This window comes from Trichoderma evansii, assembly GCF_050947405.1.
Source record: "Trichoderma evansii strain SZMC 28006 chromosome Unknown GGI43scaffold_28, whole genome shotgun sequence".
Taxonomy (NCBI): domain Eukaryota; kingdom Fungi; phylum Ascomycota; class Sordariomycetes; order Hypocreales; family Hypocreaceae; genus Trichoderma; species Trichoderma evansii.
The window spans coordinates 138339-161629 of record NW_028145178.1 but is presented as its reverse complement, the minus strand read 5'-3'; the positions used below and the strand labels follow the sequence as shown (position 1 = coordinate 161629).

Genomic DNA, 23291 nt, shown 5'->3' with positions numbered 1-23291 from the left:
GCTTCGAAGCTAGTGCATAGGCATGCATACATATCATGGGTTGCATGGGCCCATTCGAAGCCCTGTGCACCTCAACAGTGGGATGGTTTCTTTGCCTAATTACACATGGGTTGTTTGGATAACGGCAATGGCTTCTCGCTCGTCAATTGTGTGTCTCTTATTTTATGCCGACGGAAACATGTTTGCTGAACGCTTCTGCCGTAATAGCGGAAAAAAAGCTTCACTTCCATCTTGGAGCTTCGTCGTGTTACACCACTAGCTCTTTCTTCTTTCTTCTCTTCCTTTCTAAACAGCCTGCTTCTCGAGTGTAGATCTCGACCTTCTTAAAAAGGCCTTAATCAAGTCCGCTCCTTCTTGGCGACTATAGCGTGGGCTGATGCAATTTTTCTTATACGGCTTGCACAGGTTTCCATGAGGCGATCGAAATTCAAATGAGCCAATCCACTGCTTTTGATCCTCCGCATAAAGGCCGATCTATGGGCCGATACCAAGTTGCGACACCCGTGAATCATTTCAAATTATCCTCTTTCAAGCGTTTAGAGGGCGAAGCGGCTGCGAGGACGGAGACAGGCCCCATCAGAGCCAAGCAGAGTGGAGATCAACTGAGGGAATTATCTGATGATCTGATAAAAACCGGATCAGATAAGATCAAGTCCTGTGGTTGGATCCGCACTCATCCGCTCCCATACATACATACAGTCCAAGGGCCCTGCACTGCAAATGGAAAATTTTTTCTTCTTCATTTCCCTTTGAAAACTAAGAGCCGAACCAGGATTTCTCGCAAGCCCTTCTTTAGCAGCCCCTCATTATCTCCGCCGAGGGCTGAGTGAATCACCGCCAGTCACGCACGCCGAGAACAGCGAACAGCGCCCCTTCCCTTGCAGGTACTTTGCACTCGCAAGGATAGGACGCGCAATCGGCAGAGAGGGGATCGTAAATTCGTTGCTTGTGAAAAGGAAAAAGCCGAGAGCCCCCACTTGAGTACTTTGATGGCATGGCGGCCCTTCAGAGGATTCTCGGCATATCTACCCTTGGAATCTCTCTCAGGTTTGTCAACAGCGCAGCGGATCTAGTATGGAGTCGCACGCACCTAATCACTTAACGCTGGTTCATGTCAGACAAGGCGGCCGCCCCTCTTCGGGTCAGATGCCATGATCACCCAGCTAGTGCCCTGGTTTGGCCTTATTAAGGATCTGTTTTAACTTTGTAGGATATCGTATTTTACGGCCTTGTCTATGTCTGCCCATCTTCCTTCAATAATTACCTGGTTGAAATAGCGATTTCGCCCACGCTTGTGGCGCCATCGTTACTCTCGCGGTTTGTCACTAATAGTTGCGCCTTCAGGCTAAGCGAACAAGGCATTACATGCGTGCTGCATCCGAACTCCGGGATTTGTTATACGAGGAACAGGACTAAAGCTGCATGGCGAAGAACTATTTGGAGAAACTATAAACTACACTAAAGCATACATCTTCCGTGCATCAGCATGACAGCGAGTGGCTACCGCAGCGTCGCAAACCGAAGATTCGATTGGCAGTGCTGCGTCTTGTTACGCTTTGCTGATTAATTCCGCCGTTCTGAGAGGTTCGCTTCAGCCCCAGCTCATGCACGATTAAACGCATTACCGTCGACACATTAATCACGAGCCGCCTTGAAGGCGTATTGGGCGAATCACCGGCGCGGCAATTGATATTAATCAATTAATTCTCTTCATTTAAATTGAGACATAGACATCTGGTGGTCGCGTGGTTCATCTTGGCGAAATCGTGCATGGGGGCGCACCTGAAGTTGACCAACGAACGTAACGCTATTTCTCATTAAGATACAAGCATACTCTCATAGGTAGTTGCGTCTTTGACACTTTTGCGAATTTTATTGCCACGATTGCGGTAATCAGAACTTAGCTAGCAGAAAAGGGTATCTTGTTAGATTTCCCGACAATCTTTGCATGCATACGGAGTACACGCACGAACAACAGGGCAAAATGGAAGAGCCCGCTGACTTATCCGTGCTTAACCCACATCCAACACCATTGGCTGGTCCAGACCTCCTCCATCATCTAATCAGGGAATCGGGCGACTCAATAGCTCTGGATTACCTGGGAAGGAATAAACGCCTTTCGTTATCTTATCGCCAACTTCATGATGCGGCGGATGCCCTTGCAAGCCGAATATGTTGTGCCGTTGGAGAAGCCAAAGATCAGTTTGTGGTTCCAGTTCTGGTTCATCAGTCGCCACAGCTATACATAGCCCTGTTAGCTATCCTTAAAGCCGGAGGCGCATTCTGTCCCATCAATGTTGATGCCCCTCCAGATCGGGTTAACTTCATTCTCAGCGATGTTGCTGCGACTGTTGTCGTGGCGGCCAAAGAGCTCGCCTCTAACATATCTTCACAGAGCACCGTAAAAGTGCTTCTAGTTGATGAAGAAGAGGAAGGGCCGTATTTAGATGTGGACTCTGTGAGTCGGCGTGTCCCAAGCACAAAAGATTTAGCATATGTCATGTATACTTCTGGTTCAACAGGGGTCCCAAAGGGTGTTGGCATATCGCACTCTGCAGTAACACAAGCATTGCTAGCCCATGATCAGCATGTGCCCGAATTCTCTCGCTTTCTTCAATTTGCCGCACCCACCTTTGATGTCTCGGTATTCGAGATATTCTTCCCCCTATTTCGAGGGAGTACATTGGTCAGCATCGACCGAAAGGAGATGTTGAACGATCTCCCAGCAGTCATCACAGAAATGAATGTGGATGCCTGCGAGCTGACCCCAACTGTCGCGGCTAGTCTTTTGCGGACAAGAGACAATGTCCCAACATTACGGCTTCTATTGACAATTGGAGAGATGCTTAATGAGCCAGTAATACGCGAATTTGGCGGAAGCGAGGAGAGAAAGAGTCTGTTATGGGCCATGTACGGACCAACTGAAGCCACCATTCACTGGTAAGTTTTTTTCATCTTTATTTTCAAATAAACAAATTTCTAATGTATTCATAAGCACTGTACAAGAAGAATTTATCTCTACATCATCAATAAAGAATATTGGCATTCCACTATCCACAGTATCATGCTTCATAGTCGAGCCTGCAGAGTCTGCAGATATGGGCAGGAATGTTAAAATCTTATCCAAAGGAGAAATCGGCGAACTAGCAGTTGGTGGACATCAGCTTGCCGATGGATATCTAAATCGACAAGAACAGACTGCTTCCTCTTTCATATCTTCGCCATACGGCCGAATCTATAGGACTGGAGATAAAGCGCGAATCGTTGAAGACGGAACGATAGAAATTTATGGACGCTTATCTGAGGGCCAGGTGAAACTTCGAGGTCAGCGACTTGAGCTAGGTGAAGTACAATCTGCCGTGCTGAAAACTCCTGGCTGTCATCTGGCTGTTGCGGCGGTGGTTGACTCCATTTTGATTGTCTTTTGCGTTGTGGATATTGGCGTTAGCGAAGACTTGATAATGGAATATTGTCGGAGCTGGCTCCCACAATTCATGATACCCGGAGAACTGATATTGATGGATGAATTTCCTCGACTTCCGAGTGGTAAAGTCGATACGAAGAAGCTGAAAGGGGATTTTATTGAACGGAAAGCAGCGGCCATGACAGATAACAATGATTCTCTAATCAGTTTGTCAGATGCGGAGCAGGCTGTTATGAGCATTGTGTCAAGTACTTTAGGCGTTGAAATAAACCCTAACATGACTCTTGCTTCAGCAGGCATAGACTCTTTGGCTGCAATCAAATTGGCGTCATCGCTTCGGTCAGCTGGATATGATGCAGTCGTGGCAGAACTGCTGAGCATGCAAACAATAGCACAACTGTGTTCTAGGCTACGGCCTCTATCACGTTCTTCTGATAACGAGTTCAACCTAGTTAATATCCATTTGCGGGATAGCTTGAGCTCTATCGCCGAGAGCAATATTAGCATACAAGAGAACCTGGAGCTCGTGGAAGATGTGCTTCTGTGCAGCTCACTTCAAAAGGCCATGTTATCAGAAACAGCGCAGCGCCTGGAAGCTTATTGGAATGAGATTGAGCTGGAAATAAACCCTGGAATTACTGCGGCAGCAATAGAAAATGCCATTCACCTGCTCGCGCAGCAGAGGGATATTTTGCGGTCAGGATTTGTTGGTTGGGAAGGAAGCTTTGTATCGCTAATATTCAAATCGTTACGGCCTGGTCAGGTACAAATTGTCGAAGAATTTTATCAACCGGAGATTTTTCGAGATGAAGCACTTCTTCAACCACTTCGAATACAGATTCAGCCAGCTCAGTCTGATACAGGATCGCGTATTCTGATTTATATCCATCATGCTATCTACGACGGCTGGTCAATGGACATAATACTTTCAGACTTGTCAGATTTACTACGTAACAAGCCCTTGTCTCATCGACCGCAATTTTCAAATCTGCTCAAATATATGCACAACGTTCCAAGAGATCAGTTAGATGCTGCAAGTTTCTTTTGGGCCGAATATCTCCTTGACTTGAATAAGCCTAGCCATCCGAAGCTAAGCTCTAGACCGGCTGAGATTGATGAGACATTGTCTGTCAATGAGCAGATTGATCTTTCCCCAGAAATATCTGAAACCGCCTTTTTAGAGACGGGCTATGGCGCCCAAGTATACTTCCAAGCGGCTCTTGCATTCATATGGGGGAGCATTGTAGGCACGTCAGATATCCTGCTGGGCTCAGTGACATCTGGGAGGACAATTCCTGTCGAAAATATCGAAGAGATTGTCGGGCCGAGCATAGCATCGCTTCCTCTACGAGTGAAAATAGATCCCTCAACTACAATATCTGACTTTTTGAGGGATATCAACGAGAGCAATCACAAGATTATGGAGCATTGCATACTGTCATTATCAGAGATCAAGAAGCTTTCCAGGCTGCAGGCGGCCGAAAGCTTATACGACGTACTATTTGTTTACCAAGAATCGCTGTTTACAAAGAATCGCAAAGAGGCTATTATCAGAGAAACTCGACATCTAGACCGTCTGGAAACAAAGTTGCTGCTGGAGGTTGAGCCCAACGATTCCGGATTTTCAATACAGGCTACGCATCACACTGATTCCTTTCCATCAGATACCGTGGAAACATTGGTTAAGCAGATGAAAGCGGTTGTTCAGCGCATAATGAAGCATCCTGATGGGCGGATTAGTGAACTGAAAGAAGCTATTGAGACTGAGGAGTCTGTTGCAAATATAGATCCCGAAATGCCTAAGGAAGAGTCAGATCTAGCTTTGTTATTCGAAGCTACAGCCGCGAAAACCCCCAACGCAGATGCCATTTGTTTTAGCAGGTCGCTGTCAGATGTTCCATTAACTGCTGAAACTTTGTCATATGAGTCTTTGAATCAGCTCTCCAATCAAACCGCTCGTTTTCTGCTTGAGCAAGGTGCTGAACCAGGCCAAGTTATCGCCATTGTTATGCAAAAGTCGCCTCTGCTATACGCCTCAATACTGAGCATTGCCAAGGCCAGATGCGCGTATCTACCTCTCCTACCATCTACACCAATCGAGAGAGTGAAGGAGATTTTTAGATCTGGAGGCATAAGGCAGTGCGTTGTAGATGAAGAGTCACTGCAAAAGTTTCATGATGTAGCTAATGTTCAATACTTGGACGTCGAGTCGGCCCCATTGAAGAATTTCCCAAATCACAACTTGGACATAGAACCAGACACATCTAGACTGGCCTATGTGATTTACACCTCAGGAACCACAGGTGTACCAAAGGGAGTAGCTGTCAGTCAGAAGAATATTGTTAGCAATATCACGTATCTTGCATCTATATATCCTGCTGCCCAGAGAAAATCTTCTAGGCTGTTGCAAGCCTGCTCGCAAGCATTTGATGTTTCAGTATTTGAGATATTCTTTGCTTGGCACGCTGGTATGTGTCTCTGCACTGCTACCAATGACAATCTTTTTGAAGATTTAGAGCATTCAATTCGCCAGTTCCAAATTACGCACCTGAGCTTGACGCCTACGGTAGCATCGCTGATTGACCCGAAAAACGTACCTGATGTAGAGTTTCTTGTTACAGCAGGAGAACCTATGACTCAGTCAGTTCTTGATACCTGGGGGGAGCTACTATGGCAGGGATATGGACCATCAGAGACAACAAATATTTGCAGCGTCAAAAGAATGAAGCGCGGTGAATATATTGAACACTTGGGCTGGTGTTTTCCCAATACATCAGTGTTTGTGCTTCAACCAGACAACCTTTCAACAGTTCCAATTGACTGGATCGGAGAGTTTTGCTTTGGTGGAGATCAAGTAGCTGATGGATATCTCAATATGCCCAGCTTGACTGCGGAGAAATTCATCGAGCACCCAGAATACGGCCTGATTTACCGCTCTGGAGATATGGGAAGAATGCTTCCAGACAAGTCACTCATCATATTGGGCCGAATCGACGACCAACTCAAGCTCAGGGGTCAAAGAATCGAAGCTAGCGAGATAAACAGCGTGATAACTCTGAATTCATCTGTCTATGCTGCGGTAACTTCGATATTAAGGAGAGAAAAAGGTGCAGCTGACCAACTGGTTTCGTTCTACACCGTTTCGCATAGGATAAGTGATGAAAACTGTGAAGCCTTGGAGCCAGATACCGAGATCCATCGCTCGTTATTCTCTGCCATGCTATCAAAACTACCCTCTTATATGATACCTTCATACATCATACCTGTTTCCCGAATACCCCTCACGTCTAGTGGAAAAGTCGATCGACGGAAGCTGCAGTCTTGCTTCGATAGCCTCTCTCACGGGTATCTTGAGAGCGTTTCTGATACTATGGTGGCTCAAGACGATGCTGAATGGAGCAAAACCGAGATTATGATAGCGGATATCATCGCTCAGAGTTTAGAGGTACCTAGGTCCGACATTGGTCGATGGACGCCATTTGTGGCAATTGGACTGGACTCAATATCTGCAATAGGCGTATCTCGCGCATTCAACTCGCAGATAGATCACCGGGTTCCTATTTCGGCAATCTTACAGCATCCTTCTGTCGCGCAGCTTGCACGCTTTCTCGATGAGAAACCAGAGACCAACCATTCAACGAAGCAAGTGAAATTCTTTTCTGAATCTTTCGTAAAAGATGTTTACGAAACTTTTCAACAGGAACCATATTCTATTGCTGAAGTCCTACCGTGCTCTCCCCTTCAGGAAGCAATGTTGGCTCAAGGACATGGTAGCTATTACAATAGAGTTCTTCTTCGGCTCCACGGCCCTGTTGATAAGATGAGGAGCTATTGGGATGAGATGACAAAACGCCATAGCATTCTCAGAACGTGTTTTGTTACCACTGACAATGTCAAATTTCCAATCGCTCAACTGGTTTTGGACAATTGGGCTATTCAGTGGAAGGCATTTAGCGCTGATGGGTCTTCTCTTGACAGGGCTGTTCAAGAGCACTTGACTAGCCTTCCTGATCCCTTAGATACTAAGGTACCGCCATCATCCTTTGCTGTTATACAACATCAGCAGTCTACGTATCTATCTTTCATATGCCACCATGCACTCTACGATGGTGTGGCAATGGAGAACCTTTGGAGAGAAATAGAGTCGTTGGCGCTTGGACAAGAGCTACTTCCGCCTGTTCCCTACTTGCCCTTTCTTCAAGAGGCGCTCAGCTTGCCTGACGGCACCGAAAGATTCTGGGAAACTCATTTTCGAGGATATTCGCCTTTCCATCTCTTCTCAAAATTGCCAATTAGCCAAAGCTCTCAAGACACGTATGAAGACAGCCTAAACATACCGTATAATGAGACAAAAGATCAATTTAGGTCCCTCGGAGTGTCTTTGCTCTCTGTGTGTCAAGCCGCTTGGGCAGATGTACTTGCAGTTTGCTCGAATTCTTCAGACATTTGCTTCGGATTGGTGATGAATGGCCGTAGTTTAGATATCGAAGGACTGGACAGGCTAGTTGCACCTTGTTTCAACACGATTCCTGTTAGACAAGATGTTTCTACCTTTTCTCGCAATATTGATCTCGCCAAATCGTTTCAACGTCTCAATTCTGATTTCCAACGATTTCAGTTCTCGCCTCTAAGGTCTATCCAGAAACTCGTTACAAAGGAAGGCTTGGGACTGTTTGATACGTTATTGCTTCTTCAAAACCCTTCAAAAGATATGGATGCCGGCTTATGGTCTCTCGAAGAAGATTATGGAGAAATGGATATTCCGATGGTCTGCGAAGTTATTCCACGTCCAAATTTGAACTCCTTGGATGTGAATATGCATTATGACAAGAGTGCTGTGAGCGCAGATATTGCGTTGGCATTTACTGAAATCTTCAAACTATTTTTCCGAACCATTATAGACCACCCCTCATCAGCTATGCCGAGTAAAGGGGATATACAGCCTTCGTATCTGTCCATATTAAGTACGCTCAGTCCAAAGAGAAAAGCGCATGTTGCACTGGCAGAGAATTATCACAGCGATGGGGGATGGACGGAATTGCAAGCAAAGATTCGCCAGGTTCTTTCAAGCCTCTCAGCAACTCCAATTCAAAAAATTAGTCATGAAACAAGCATATTCCAACTTGGGCTGGACAGCATAAATGCAGTTCAAGTGGCTTCTATGCTTCGAAAGGAAGGCCTTGCGGTATCTGCCTCCGATGTCATTGAGTGTCAAACTTGTGCTCGATTGGCGGATAGGATATCTACAGTGTCCAATGGTAACCAGACAATGACTGGATATGATTTCGACAAATTTTCGAAGGAAATATCCGCTCAATTAGCGCACAAGATATCGGATGTTGCTGCTGTGGAAGCCATTCTTCCCAGTACCCCACTCCAATGCGCCATGCTTGCTTCCTTTGTCCAATCTGAAGGGCAGAATTATCTCAATTTACTGTCTTACGAAGTTGACAATAATGTCTCAAAAGATGATCTGACTGGAGCTTGGAAATCTCTCCGAGATCAACATCCCATGCTTCGTACCGGATTTGTTGCTATTCAGAGCCCGCATAGTTCGTTTGCAATGCTGAGATATCCTCCTGGGTCGGAAACACTTGATTCGATTAATTTTATATCTGATATGATATCGGAAGATAGCTTATCTAAATGGAAAACGAGAGAATCAACGATAATTTTGAATAACCTACAATTACCGCCCTGGAGAGTTTTACTGGCAGAGGAGGATAGCAGATTGACCATGAATATCCTGATACACCATGCTCTCTACGATGCGCATTCCTTGGACCAGATGTTAGAACACCTATCTAAGCTATTGGAAAGACCAGATGTCAATTCTATTCAGCGTATTGAGCCTGCAATAGCAGGGATTCTATCGAGAAGCTTCAACCATCGAAGTGATACACAAGACTTCTGGCAGAGCAAAGCTGACGTGACAGTGGTGAACACTTTCCCTGTCATGACACCGCTCCGGGAAGATAAGAGAGTTATGGTTTCACGTGAAATCAAGTCTACCATAACTCTATCAAGCTTGCAAATGGCAACCAAGCAGCAAAATGTATCAATCCAGGCAATTATCCAGGCGGCGTGGACGCGAACTCTCTCTTCATACCTGGGCGAGGACTCTGTCGTGTTTGGGGTGACACTATCTGGCCGGACTATAGACGAGACGAGGGATGTGCCATTCCCTTGTATGAATACGATTCCTATTATTGCTTCGAATCAGCCGTCGAATTCTCAATTGGTTCGCATGATGATGGAATACAATACCGAGGCATATAGGCACCAGTACGCTCCTTTATCCCAGATCCAAAAGTGGCTGGGCCATCCTGCAAGACCTGTGTTTGATACGATTCTGGTTTACCAGAAGTTGTATAAGGAACTTTCTAACACAAGGCGCTGGAAGCTTGTTGAGGACTATGCGACTGTGGACTATCCAGTGTCACTTGAGGTCAAGCCTATGAGTAATGATGAGATCCGACTTTGCATCACATTCTTCAGCGACGTCTTACCAGAGGAACAAGCAGATTTGTTGGTTAGACAATTCGACGCGATAATGATCCACATTGCTACTGAGCCGGAAGGTGATGAAGATGGAATCTATCAATCGAAGCCTGAACTGTTTGCCATCACCCCGGCTATTTCACCAGAGCTGCCTGCACCTGTACAATTTTTGCATCACTTTGTGGAGAGGAGAGCTTTGTCTCATCCACATGATACTGCTCTTGAATTTGTCGGCAAGTTTGATGGCTCACGTCCTGTGAAGCAGGTGTGGTCCTACGCTGAATTTGACGAGATGGGCAATAGGGTGGCCAATTTACTGAGCGACATTGCAGCCGTGGGAAGCATTGTCGCAATTCATTTTGATAAATGCCCAGAGGCCTACTTTTCCATCCTCGGAATTCTTAAAGCCGGCTGCGCTTTCGTAGCCCTTGATCCCAGTGCTCCTAAAGATCGAAAGGAATTTATTCTGAGAGACTCTATGGCGCCGTGTCTTCTTAAGACATCCGGTAGTCATATTGAGTTTGGCACAGATGCAAAGATTATTGAAATCGACTTGGAGTCTATTAAAAGTTTGTCTGCTGAGAAACGAGAATTGGGTTCGAAATTCACACCAGATGCGACATGCTATTGTTTGTACACTTCTGGCACAACCGGGACGCCCAAGGGGTGCGAGATCACGCACGACAACAGTGTACAAGCAATGATGGCCTTCCAAGAATTATTTAAAGGACATTGGAGCGATGATTCCAGATGGCTGCAGTTTGCTGCCCTTCACTTTGATGTCTCTGTGTTGGAGCAATACTGGAGTTGGTCAGTCGGAATAACCGTCGTCGCAGCACCAAGAGATCTCATTCTCGACGACTTAATTGCGTCTATAAATAATCTTGAGATTACACATATTGATTTAACGCCCAGCTTAGCTCGCCTTACGCATCCAGATGAGGTGCCGGGTTTGTGTAAAGGAGTGTTCATCACTGGCGGCGAGCAGCTCAAGCAAGAAATTCTAGACGCCTGGGGACCAAAGTCAGTCATATACAATGCGTATGGCCCAACGGAAGCTACAATCGGCGTTACTATGTACCAGAGAGTTCCCATCAACGGACGACCGAGCAATATCGGACAGCAATTTCTCAACGTTGGATCTTACGTATTCCGCAAGGGTACAGAAATTCCTGTACTCCGTGGTGCTGTTGGAGAGCTTTGCGTCTCTGGAAGGCTCGTTGGTAAAGGTTACCTCAATCGCGAAGAACTTACCGAAGAAAGATTTCCTACTCTTTCAGAGTTTGGCGAGAGGATCTATCGGACGGGAGATCTCGTACGTATTCTGCATGACGGCTGCTTTGACTTTCTTGGACGAGCAGATGATCAAGTTAAGCTTCGTGGACAGCGATTAGAGATTGGCGAGATTAATCATGTCATTCGCACTGGCGTTTCAGAAGTGAAAGATGCTGCAACAATTGTCATCAAACATGCATCTAGTGGCAAAGATGTTCTGGTGTCATTCCTGGTTGGCGAGCAGCAGCCCAAGGCAATTTTGGCTCCGCTGACGGATGACAATAACCTCGGTATGAAAGCTAAAGAAGCATGCCGAGCCAAACTTCCTGGTTACATGATTCCTACATATTTCTTGATTCTGCCATTTATCCCTCTCTCTCCGAATAATAAAGTCGAGGCAAAGGAACTGAAGAAGCTGTTCAATAGCTTATCGCACGAGCAGCTGATGGACTTGACCGCATCCAAGGCATCCATTCGGTCTATTAACAACGAATCAAGTCAAAAAGTGATCAGAATCATATCTAATTTTACTGGTATAGATTCGGATAGCATTGATGGAGATACTAGCATCTTTGACCTTGGAGTTGATTCCATCAGCGCTTTACAATTATCAGCAACCTTTAAGAATCACGGATTTGTAGCATGCTCACCTGCTACTCTGCTGCGAAATCCTGTTATTGCGGACTTGATTACAGCTCTGTATGAGAACATGTCCTTTTCGCAAAAAGACAGTCGTGTGAAAGAGTCGCAACAAATGATACAGGCGTACCATCATAGGTACCGAGCGCTTGTCTGTGGTGTTCTTAGTATACTAGGAGACGATATAGAATACATTGCGCCTTGTTCTGCTCTCCAGCAGGGTATCATATCGAAGTCGGTCACAGATGAAGTTCGTGGCACATATTTCAACTCTTTCGTATTCCACCTCAGAAGCGACATTGTGGAGGAACAGTTAAAGGCTGCTTGGATCCAACTGGTAGCATCTCAATCGATCTTGCGAACGGCATTTATTAAAACTGCAGAAGGCTACATCCAAGTTGCGTTAAAGGCTCCAAATCTGCGCTGGATTGAAGAAGTAGTGAGCAACGGTGAAGATGAGATAGCCTTCCTAGATAACCATTGGGAAGAATGGGTGCAGCGAAACAGTGAACATATTATCACACCAGTTGAGGCGCTCTTAGTGAAGAGCCCAGGTTCCAAGAAATTAGTTATTCGCATCTTTCATGCAGTATACGATGGAAGCAGTTTCGAGCTGATGTTACGGCAGCTACAATCTTCTTATACTGGAAAGTCTGTCGCTTCTTCTACTACAACTTTCATAGATGCATTATCACATGGCCCTCTGTGGCGGCATTATGATTGCCGCCAATTTTGGCAAGACCATCTTCTTGGCTGGAGTAATACCTCAACTCTTCAACTTTCGTCTGCACACGGTAACGCAGCCTCTCAGATACGAGTTATTGATGGGGCTGCCTTGGAAAGTATCCGAAAGAGGCACAAAGTCACTTTACAACCAGTTGTAATGGCATTATGGACATGCGTACTCCAAAAGTACTTCTCTGGAGGACAAACAACTGGTCTCATTGTTTCTGGAAGATCCATTGATCTTGCTGGCATCGAAAATACAATAGGCCCGCTTTTCAACACGTTGCCATTTTTCAATAAGACGCTGGGTGGCCAAACATGGGCTTCACTCATCCAAAAATGTAGCGAATTCAGCACGGAAATCTTGCCGTTTCAGCATGTTCCGCTGAAAAGCATCCAGAAATGGTGTTCTGGCGGGCGCCAACTATTCGACAACCTCTTTGTATTTGAGGTGGAGCAGCAGGCGGCGATTAATGAACCTGAGCTATGGAGGATAGAAGACGGGCCTCTAAATCCTGATTATCCACTGGCGCTGGAAGTGAAAAAGCTTTTGAGTGGCGATATCCAGCTTACTCTTGTTGCGCAGGGACATATAGCAAACGACTCAAAGCTGCAGGAAATTTTGGATGAAGTAGAAGAAAATTTAGCCCTCATGACCGCGGATGCGCCACTTCCTCAGCCTATGCAAAATGGTGTGGCGGCACCAGCTAAACAGAATGGATTTGTACATTCAAACGTTGAAGCTGGCAAGCAACAGCTTGAGTGGAATGATCAAACGCTTCGAATCAGAGATGAGATTGCTTCGATTTCTGGCATTGACGCTCTTGAAATCTCATTGGCGAACACAGTCCTTGAGCTTGGATTGGACAGCATTGATGTCATCCAACTTTCTGCTAGACTTAGACAGAAGGGCATATCGCTTTCCGCTTCTTCAATAATGCGTCAACAAACCATTGCAAATATGGCATCTTGTATCGAAGTTGAGCAATCTAGCGAGTTGCCATTGGCTACGGATAAGAGATTTCACAGTATTGAACAGAAACTGTGGACGTATGCTCTAAATGCCGGTCTGAATGCAGACGAAATAGAGATTGTATTACCACCGACTCCACTCCAAGAATCTATGGCTGCTGGAATGATACATTCTGACTTTGAGTGGTATTTCAACCATGATCTACTGGAAATAAAAGCAGGAGTCAATGTGCAACAACTTCAAAAAGCGTTTCTAGAAGTTATTAGCCAATCGCTGATCCTTCGAACTGGATTTCTTGAAGTCGACGATTTACAGCTTGATATGGGATACTGCCAAATTGTGCGTAAGCAATGGGGCAATGAGATTGAGCACATTGAGGTGGAGGATCTGGTCGAAGTCGGTAATCTAATTGAGAATGCGAAGAAGGCTCCCAAAATTAAAAACGGGACTGATGCTCTCTTCCAGCTCAAGTTCGTGAGTTATAAAGAGCAGAGATTCGTTCTCATTTCGATCGCGCATGCTCTGTATGATGGATGGTCGCTGAGCCTTCTTTATCGGGATCTTGAACTGGCATTCAATGGGACACTACAAACAAGAACATCCGCGAAACATTTCCTCCAAAGAGTACTCTCCTCAACCACAGAAGATGGTGATAGATTTTGGACTGGGTATCTCGATGGCGTTACATCCTCCATTCTTTCAGAGTTACGAGAAGATGGCGTGGAAGAGAAGCTGCATCGAATGGAATATCCTTCAAAAAAGCCCGCATCTGATATTTTATCATTCTGTAAGAAACAGGGCATTAGTTTGCAAGTGCTGTGCCAAGCCTGCTGGGCTCTCGTACTGGCTCATCGAGTGAAAGCCCTCGATGTCACTTTCGGCGTTGTAATGTCTGGACGAGACTTTGAAGGAGCTGAAGATTTGATGTTTCCTACGATTAACACTGTACCTCTTCGGTGTATTCTTTATGGAAGCTCTTTATCATTTCTGAGGTACCTTGAAGACAACATGGCGGATATCCGAGCTTATCAAGCGTATCCGCTAAGGAAGATCCAAAATACGATACAGCTATCCAGCGGTGAATTATTCAATACGCTTTTTATGCTTCAAAAGTCTCCGTACAGCTCGTCTGAGGATCCTTTGCTGAGATCTGTCGACGGCGTATCGGCTGTTGATTACCCTGTTAGTGTTGAGGCCGAGGTTATGGATGATGTGCTTGTCTGGCGAACGGCTTGCCAGTCTCAATATGTTTCCAAAGACGGCGTTGATAAATTACTCGAAGATTTGAACCAGGTTCTCGAATTTCTAACGAGCTCGGACGAGCCCGAGATTCTCTCCTTCCAAGATAATGGTGTCTCGATCGGTGGGCTACCACATGTCTCCATCTCAAGTCAAGAAGATATTGTTCAAATTGACAATGACGACAAAGAAAATGAGGTTAATGGTTATGAAGAGAAGGGACTTGGCGAGACTTCCTTAGTGGTTCGAAAAGTGCTCAGCTACGTCTCAGATATTCCAGAAGACTCCATCAGACCTGAGAGCAATCTTTACCACCTGGGCTTGGACTCTATCAGTGCGATTAAAGTATCGTCTCTCTTGCGCAAAGAGGGCATATATCTCAATCCCAGAGATCTCATTAGAGCTACAAGTATTAGTCAAATGGGTCGACTTGCCACTCCTCTTCTAACAAACGGCGATCGACCCAAGCCCAAAGAATTGACGTGGACTCCCGCAGAAGATGTTGATATTGATTCGATCCTTTCTAGCGCTAATATTTCCAAAGAAAGTATAGAAGCAGTACTGCCAGCATTGCCTATGCAAGTCTACATGATTAGTGCATGGCAAAACGCAGAGGGAATTGTCTTTTACCCAGAATTCAAGTATATCGTCGAAGGAGCTACTGGCATGGAAGAGGTGCTTTCGGCCTGGCAACGTTTAGTCGCTCAAACACCAATTCTGCGAACAGTTTTCATTGCAACCAATTCCCCTCAACAGCCCTTCTTGCAGGCTATTCTCAAGGTGGGCTACCAATCTGTCGACGATGCTACGATTAAGCCTATGGTGAAACTTCATGTCGCTCCACTAAACGGAGAAAATGGCGGCCAAATAGCTATCAGACTGAAAATTCACCACGCTCTCTACGACGGAATTAGCATCCAAGAAGTACTGCACCAGTTATCGAAACTCGTTGGAGGAAGAATGATTGAACACGACGAGAGCATCACAGAGTGGTCTCGATATACTGTTCAACCAACGCTTGAAGACTCCCGACAATCGCGCAGAGCATTTTGGACAGCGTATCTGAATGGTTGCTCAACAGATGGCGGCGATTCAGCCCCAATCATGGCAGGCAAACGAAGAGTATCGCATCTGCAACAATCTGCAGTATTAGACATCACGCATTTCCTTACGGCGGCTAAGGAAAGGGGTATCAGCTTGCAAGCACTATTCTTCGCCGCATATGCCAAAACGCTTGCACAAGAGAGCGGTGGAGACGCAGGCGACGAACGCAAAAAGTCTATCGTATTCGGCATTTACCTCGCCAATCGATCTGACGAGGCTCTTCCACCGATATACCCCACGCTTAACCTTATTCCTTTAAGAGTTGAAGTGGCGCGCGGGGACCCTCTTCTAGAAGTTGCTAGCTCGATACAAGACGATATCCACCTTATATCTGCAGAGGGTCGTGCTGACGTCGGTTTGTGGGAAGTTGCTGCGTGGACAGGCGTTACGGTGACTTCATTTGTTAACTTCCTTAGCCTTCCCGGTGCTTCATCAGAGACACCAAATGGAGATTCGGCAGATGTTAAGCTTCTACCACTGCAAAGTGAAGATGATACTCTGGAAACTTTGGTGAATGGCAACGAGGAAGAGGCGGTTTCTCATCCCTGCATATTAAACAACCCCGTTAGAGACGCATTCCCCGTAAGTATTAATCTCCCTCAATTATTGTCAGCTTCGAAGATGTATACTAATATTTTTTCTTCATCCAGGCGGCGATAGATATCGAAGCATCTATACAAGGAAAGAGTTTAGACATTGGCGTATTCGGATCCCAAGAACGGCTATCTGATACGGGAGCAATCAGTCTAGTAGCAAGTATTGTTTCGCAATTGGAGCAATTGGATGATGAAGACGATGTAGAGATGGCGGCGTGGGCTTCGACATGGGAGATTAGAAGTATCCAATAGATACTATGATATTCTGGGCATGTACATAGACAATGTGTACCCAGGTAGATATACAAGGAAAACTAAAAACGATTTATTTTGGTAGTACATTTAACGCCGAAAAGCCAGTTGGCAAGAATTGTTGTTCAAAGTTACAAAAGAAAAGGAAAACAAGGGCGAGCATCTTAAATAACCGAGGCCCAGCTCTTAAATGCAATTTTAGTGTTTACAATGAGAATTTGAGGCACAGTTACTTTAATCGCCTCCCAAGTATAATGTCACTTGTATCGGTCCCGGAGTACTGTGTACAGCACATCGAATCATTCCCTCACAAAACTACACAAAACTACATAATCATAACATCTAGCACTTAGAGAGAGTTCAAAAAGATATGAGCAAATCAACTTTTATAAATCTTCAAACTACGTGGATATCGTTATCGTATAAACTATCAAATAAAATATACAAGTGACGACACGTTTTCGTCGCGTCGTCAAGTTTAAGGTGGTGCAATATCCAGGCGAAGCACGCCTTATCCTTTTTGTAAACCAAGTAAAAGATGGAAATCTATGCGCCAATCCCAGCTCAGCTATTTCCAAGAAAAATGTATGAGGCATTTCGTCTATAGTCTTGAAGTCTTGGGCTTCCAGCCCTCCTCCATGGCAATCAGCTCAGCTGCTCGCTCACCAATGGCCAGCACCGTCAGCATGGGGTTGATGGAGGGCATCTCGGGGAATACACCGGCGTCAGCAATGCGCAATTTCTTGATCCCTCGAACCTTTAGCTCGTGGTCCACAACCGCGGCCTCGTCCTTGGTTACATCACCCATCTTGGTAGTGCCTGCAGGGTGGTAGACAGTATGAGCGGCGCGGCGAGCGTATTCGCTGATCTGCTCATCCGTCTGCACCTTGGGGCCGGGAGCAACCTCTTCCTTCAGCCACTCTTTGAAGGGACTTTGCTGAGCGACTTTACGGGCAGCCTTGATGCCAGCAACGAAAGTGGCAGCGTCGTAGCCTTCGGGGTCAGTGAAGTAGCGGAAATCCAGGGCAGGCTTGACAGCGGGGTCTGCAGAAGTCAGGTAGATGCGACCGCGAGATCTCGGTCGGGGAATGTTGGGAGTCATGCAGAATGCATAACCGTCAGGGATGGTGCGATAACCCAGACGCTCGGTGTTGAGAGTGAAGGGAATCTGGTAGCAGTGCATCATGATGTCGGCAGAGTCTCCGTCATTGCCTGCAGCGTTGGTGGGTTCGCGTCGAATGAAAACACCAGCATCAGAATCCATGGTGGTCTGGTTGGGGGGGACAGGCTTCTTCAGCTCCCACATGATGATGGTCTCTGGGTGGTCAAGCAGGTTTTCGCCAACTCCGGGGATATCCTTGACAACGGAAATTCCCAGGTTCTCAAGCTGTGAGCGCGGGCCAAGACCAGAGTGAAGCATTAGGCGGGGTGTATCAACAGCGCCAGCGCAAAGGATGATCTCATTTCGAGGCTTGAGTACCACCTTTTGGCCACCCGCCAGGTGAAGAGCAATGCCGCTGGCAACATCGTTTTCCACCAAGACTTTGGAGACGTGGGCCTCGGTCAAAATAGTCAGATTTGGTCGTCTCTCTTCGCCTCGAAGAATAGGGTGGATGTAAGCGACGGATGCGCTGCTTCGTCGGCCGTTATCGGGGTTGTAGGAGACATTAAAGAAGCCAGCACCCTGGGTTAGCTGGCCATTCTCGCGAATCTCGTGATTGAAATCGTGGATGACGGGAATGTCGAGAGCAGAGGAACAAGCTTGAACCCAGTCCTTGCACAGCTGATTGCGGTGACGAGCATGCACTGGCTGGAAAGTGTTGCGCAGATTGTCAATGTGTCGAGTGACATTCTCGAAGGTCCAGCCCTTGCAGCCCTGAGCAACCCAGCGGTCCATATCATGGCGGAAAGGACGGAAAGAGATTAATGTGTTGTGGGAAGAGCAACCTCCAAGGACCTTGGCACGAGAGTGACGGATATGGCTGTTACCCATGGGCTGCTCTGTTGTGCCGTAGTCGTAGTCTAGCTCGCCTCCAAGCAGAGTCAGCCACTCTCGCAGGTTAAGGACATGGTTGAGGTTGAAATCAGAGGGACCGGCCTCGATGAGGAGGATACGGCGCTCAGGAAGATAGGAAGAGAGTCGAGACGCAATCACACAGCCAGCGGTGCCTCCGCCGACGATGATGTAGTCGAAGGCAGAGCTGCTGTTGTCGGGAAGCGATCGGGTCGTCATGACTGGTATCGTGGTGGTATGAACAGAGCAAGAATAATAAGAATCTGTGTGTCTTGCTGGGTGGCCTGGCTTAAATAGTTTGCTCTGGCTACAAAAGAGGCTTGGAGACTACGGTTGTCCCCTTGAAATCTTAAAACGCCAGTATGAACACTAGTTGAAGAGCTATTCACAAAGGTGGAAAAGACAATTTATGTATCGTCTATTCGTTCGCTCAGCGAAGGTTTCAGTAGAAGACGTCTGGACCCAGCAGAATCAGTAGCTCCGAGGAGGAAAGTGTAAGCGTAAAGCAGCAGAAGCAAAGCAAGAAGCAATACACCAAGGAGAGGGACCCCAAGATATATAAAGAATACGAAACGAGTCAGCCCCAAAGCTGTGCCTGTATACTTTCTCCAAGGCCATGATTGCGGCGTGAATACGGCTGAGCCATTGACGCTAACGGCGCCGTCGAGGCAAAGCACGGCTCGCCTTGTTGTTTGCGGTGTGGAGTTCGAAATCAGCAGATAGTTTGTAGTCTCGGGGCAAAAGGGGGGAAACTATCTCTCTAATTAAAAAAAATCGCAAAAATTCTCACCGATGTTTACCAGTAGAATCGATCTTCAGGGTTCCTTTCCAACATAGAATGGCACCAATGCACCACAAAGCGTCTTGCTACAGTACACCATTGCCGCATGACGTCAAAAGCACATGGTGTGGGATTCGGTCTAATCCCCCTGTCAGCAATTCCACAGTAGGCTGTTAGTTGGTTGGTTGGAGCACACAGTGGCTCACAGTGTTCCCAGAGTGACATCTGCGAGGATTCTGGCTGGGCCACTCGCCTCGATTGCGGGGTCTAGCATGTGGTTCTGCTGCTTAGAAGCCATTTTGAGCGCTGGCCTGGCGATGATCTTCACTTGTTGGAGGCGTTTGAGGAAGAGGCCGAGAGGGCGGAGTGGAGATTTAACGGGCAACCAGGACGGGGCTAAGTTGATCCGGACAATAAAGTGTAAGCTGATTGGACAGCTTCACGACAGGGGCTGAACAGGGCGGGCTAAGTACTCCACCGAGGGGAACTTGGTGTAGAGTACATGCTCCAAGTTTCTCCAGTGACACGCCACGAATCGCAGAATTGGCTGCTGCTTGCATCGAATCGAGCTCTTGGCCGAAGGGAATCGGAACAATTATTCTAGCGGTGGCCATAGGTCTTTTCTTGAGACATTTCCTGGCTCGTATCGCTGTCGAGGGCCCCTCTTCTTGTCATTTTCAGCTGGCCATTGCGGTGACTTGATAGGCCGCTGTGCCGCTATTCTTTAGCGCATTAGTCGTATTGGAACAAGGAAAATAATGCACGATTTCATCGTCGCTAATCGTGGCGGGATCTGTCTCGGTGCTGCATTCAATTATATAGGCACAATCACTCTAACATCTGCCTCTACAATACAAAGGTGTTCTAACACGGCACCCTAAACTCAATATTCGATAGACGGAAAATTAAAAAATAGATACCATCACATATCAGATTCTCTCTTTCGCATCTTCCGCAGTCGACTTTGCGCAGCCTCCACCGCCAAGCCGAGCCGTTGTAATAACACGGGGGAAGCCCCACAAAGGCCGGACCGGGTTGTATCTCTCACTGCTCCATCAGTGACGTAGGCAGTGGCTTCTCTGCTCATTATTACTTGGATTTTTCTCTCCCTGTCATGCCTGTCTTCTGCCTGGTTGCCGAATGCAGGTAAACGCTCTCACGGCCGACAGTAGCGTGTATGAGAGAGCGTCTTGGCCGCCTCTTGGCCCCAGACACGGCGCTGAGGACTCCACATGCTAGTAATGCAAGCGGCGTGGTGGTCCCTGGCAGGTGAGACAAGCAGTAGCAGCGGCAGGAAGAGGCAGTGTCAAGTATCTTTTTACTATACAAACTGACAGGCGAGTCCGGTTTGCCACGGTTCATACAGTATGTACCTCGTAATAGCGGGCGTTGAAGATTTGCTACATCACTGTGGAGTTGCTTGGCGCCGTATGCCTACCGCTAAGGAGGTAGCAATTAGTCGCGGAATTCCACTGTCCTAGTGATGCTGCTAGGAGGCAAGATCGACATACGTCACTGTCCGGCTTCTGATTTTCAGCTTCAACACCATCAAACCAACTCCGATACTGGGCTGGTTAGGACTGATCTGATCTGATCTCTAGGAATAGACGGAGCTGTCGCGTCAACACCAAAGGACTTCCATCATGACCTTCTCCAAAGAGATCCATACCTTCCACTCTGGAAAGGCACAACCGCAATCCTCTGGATCGCAGACCTTTCAGTCTCTCGACCCCAGCACTGCCAAGCCATTGGCGACAATCTACACCACAACAGCCTCCCAGCTCAACGACGCCGTCTCTTCTGCTCAGAAGGCTTTCCCAATATGGTCGCAGACGCCTGCTCCAAAGCGAGCTGCCATCCTCCTCCGCGCCGCCGCTATCCTGCGAGAACGTAACGAGGCGCTTGCCCGTACGGAGATGCTGGATACTGGCAAGGCTTGGTCTGAGACTTCAACGGTCGATGTAGTCACTGGGGCTGATGTCTTGGAGTACTACGCGCACTTCATTGCCAACAGCCAGCCCGGACAGCACACCTCGCTGAGACCAGATGCCTACGTTCTTACCAGCCACGAGCCTCTGGGTGTTTGCGCCGGCATTGGCGCTTGGAACTACCCCATTCAGATCGCTTTGTGGAAATCTGCGGCGTGCCTGGCAGCAGGAAACTGCATGGTCTACAAGCCCAGTGAAGTAACACCTCTTCACGGCAATACTCTGGCTGAGATCTACATCGAAGCTGGGATGCCACCCGGTGTTTTCAATGTCGTCTATGGCGATGGCCCCAGAGTTGGAGCTCCGCTTGTCGCCCACGAGGGTATCGCAAAGGTCAGCTTCACGGGCCAGGTCAGCACAGGCAGCAAAGTAGCCAGCGAGGCCTCCAAGGGCATGAAGAGCGTTACGATGGAGCTCGGCGGCAAGAGTCCTGTTGTGGTTCTCCCAGACGCTGATGTCGACGAGGCAGCCGACATCGCCATGGCAGCCAATTTCTTCTCCACTGGTCAAGTTTGCACAAACGGCACGCGAGTCTTTATCCCCGATACCCTACTATCACGCGTGGAGAAAGCTCTTATCAAGCGTTGCCGCGAGGGCATCCGCATGGGCCTGCCACAAGACGAAACGACGAATTTCGGTCCAGTTGTCAGCGCCGCTCAGCGCGACAAGGTCAACATGTATATTAAACACGGCAAGGAAGTTGATAAGGCAAAGGTTCTATACGACGGCGCGGTTGATGCGCAGAAGAATAAGCCTACCCCCAATGGATACTGGGTCCCACCTGTCATCTTCACCAACTGCACGGATGGTATGCGCATTGTGCGCGAAGAGATCTTTGGTCCCGTTATGTCAATCTTGCCATATAAGACACAGGGCAGGTCACAGGAGGAGTGGCTCCCAGAATTGATCCGACGCGCAAACGACACGGAAACTGGCCTAGCTGCTGGAGTTGTTGCTACTGATCTGAGTCTGGCGCAGAACGTTATTCGAGAGCTGCAAGCTGGTATTACCTGGATCAACACCTGGGGAGAGTCTCCGGCTGAGATGCCGGTAGGCGGGTGGAAGATGAGTGGTGTCGGTGTTGAAAATGGTTTCGAGGGTATCATGGCGTATATGCGGATAAAGAGTACTCTGGTACAGCTAGGCAAGGGAGCAACCAAGGGCCTTTTTGCCAAGTTATAATTTGGTCTCCAGAGTAATTCCTTTTTTCCAAAATGGCGTTATCATCGGTTCCCGTAGGTTATACTATGAAACATATAGCAGGGCATAAATAAGCGTCTTAGTTGTTCTTGACAAAATACAATATTCTAGTATCCCAATTTTATATATATGGTGCAATACCAATCGACCTATAATACTAATCGAAAAAACAAATATTTACCATCGAAAACGACATATGACAACATGATCTATTAGTGCTCTAATAAGCACTCAAAAAAGAAGCATGAAAACACAGTCTCACGTCATCACACAGCAAGCTACGCTGTATTATGATCTTACCGATCCATTCAACCAACACCAATTATTATCCATAATGACTTCTATTAAAGTCATATACGTAGTGATGGTTTTGAAATCAGGCACATATTTACATCCAAGATAATGACAAGCACTAGATAAAGCTCGAAATATAAAGACGGCTATATCATGTCACTCTATATGCGAAATGCAAAATGTTAACTTCGCCCGGCGTATTTAAGCGTAAGTTGATATAGGTGGACCGTATAACAACGAGTTTATAATCTAATTATGTTCCCAAATTACTTGTACCTAATAAAA

The 23291-nt window shown here is 46.9% G+C and overlaps 3 protein-coding genes across 3 annotated transcripts; 2 read left to right on the top strand and 1 right to left on the bottom strand.

Moving 5' to 3' along the window:
• Positions 1-1948: 1948 nt before the first annotated feature.
• On the top strand, positions 1949-16729 carry GGI43DRAFT_425780 (uncharacterized protein; the record flags this gene model as incomplete). Its single annotated transcript, XM_083208552.1, has 3 exons — positions 1949-2940; positions 2996-16463; positions 16532-16729. The coding sequence occupies 3 exons, from the start codon at positions 1949-1951 to the stop codon at positions 16727-16729; spliced, it is 14658 nt and encodes a 4885-aa protein (XP_083056182.1).
• A 526-nt stretch (positions 16730-17255) lies between these two features.
• GGI43DRAFT_225159 (GMC family oxidoreductase) lies at positions 17256-19430 on the bottom strand. Its single transcript, XM_083200425.1, has one exon. It carries the CDS (start codon positions 18960-18962, stop codon positions 17331-17333), a length of 1632 nt encoding a protein of 543 aa, XP_083056181.1. The 5' UTR covers positions 18963-19430; the 3' UTR covers positions 17256-17330.
• A 1221-nt stretch (positions 19431-20651) lies between these two features.
• GGI43DRAFT_416468 (aldehyde dehydrogenase domain-containing protein) lies at positions 20652-23199 on the top strand. Its single transcript, XM_083207296.1, has one exon. It carries the CDS (start codon positions 21168-21170, stop codon positions 22692-22694), a length of 1527 nt encoding a protein of 508 aa, XP_083056180.1. The 5' UTR covers positions 20652-21167; the 3' UTR covers positions 22695-23199.
• The last annotated feature ends 92 nt before the right edge of the window (positions 23200-23291 follow it).

What these genes read in the sequence shown, in the direction of transcription:
- GGI43DRAFT_225159 (XM_083200425.1), bottom strand. Translation starts at nt 18,962, where the DNA reads ATGACGACCCGATCGCTTCCCGACAACAGCAGCTCTGCCTTCGACTAC.
- GGI43DRAFT_416468 (XM_083207296.1), top strand. Translation starts at nt 21,168, where the DNA reads ATGACCTTCTCCAAAGAGATCCATACCTTCCACTCTGGAAAGGCACAA.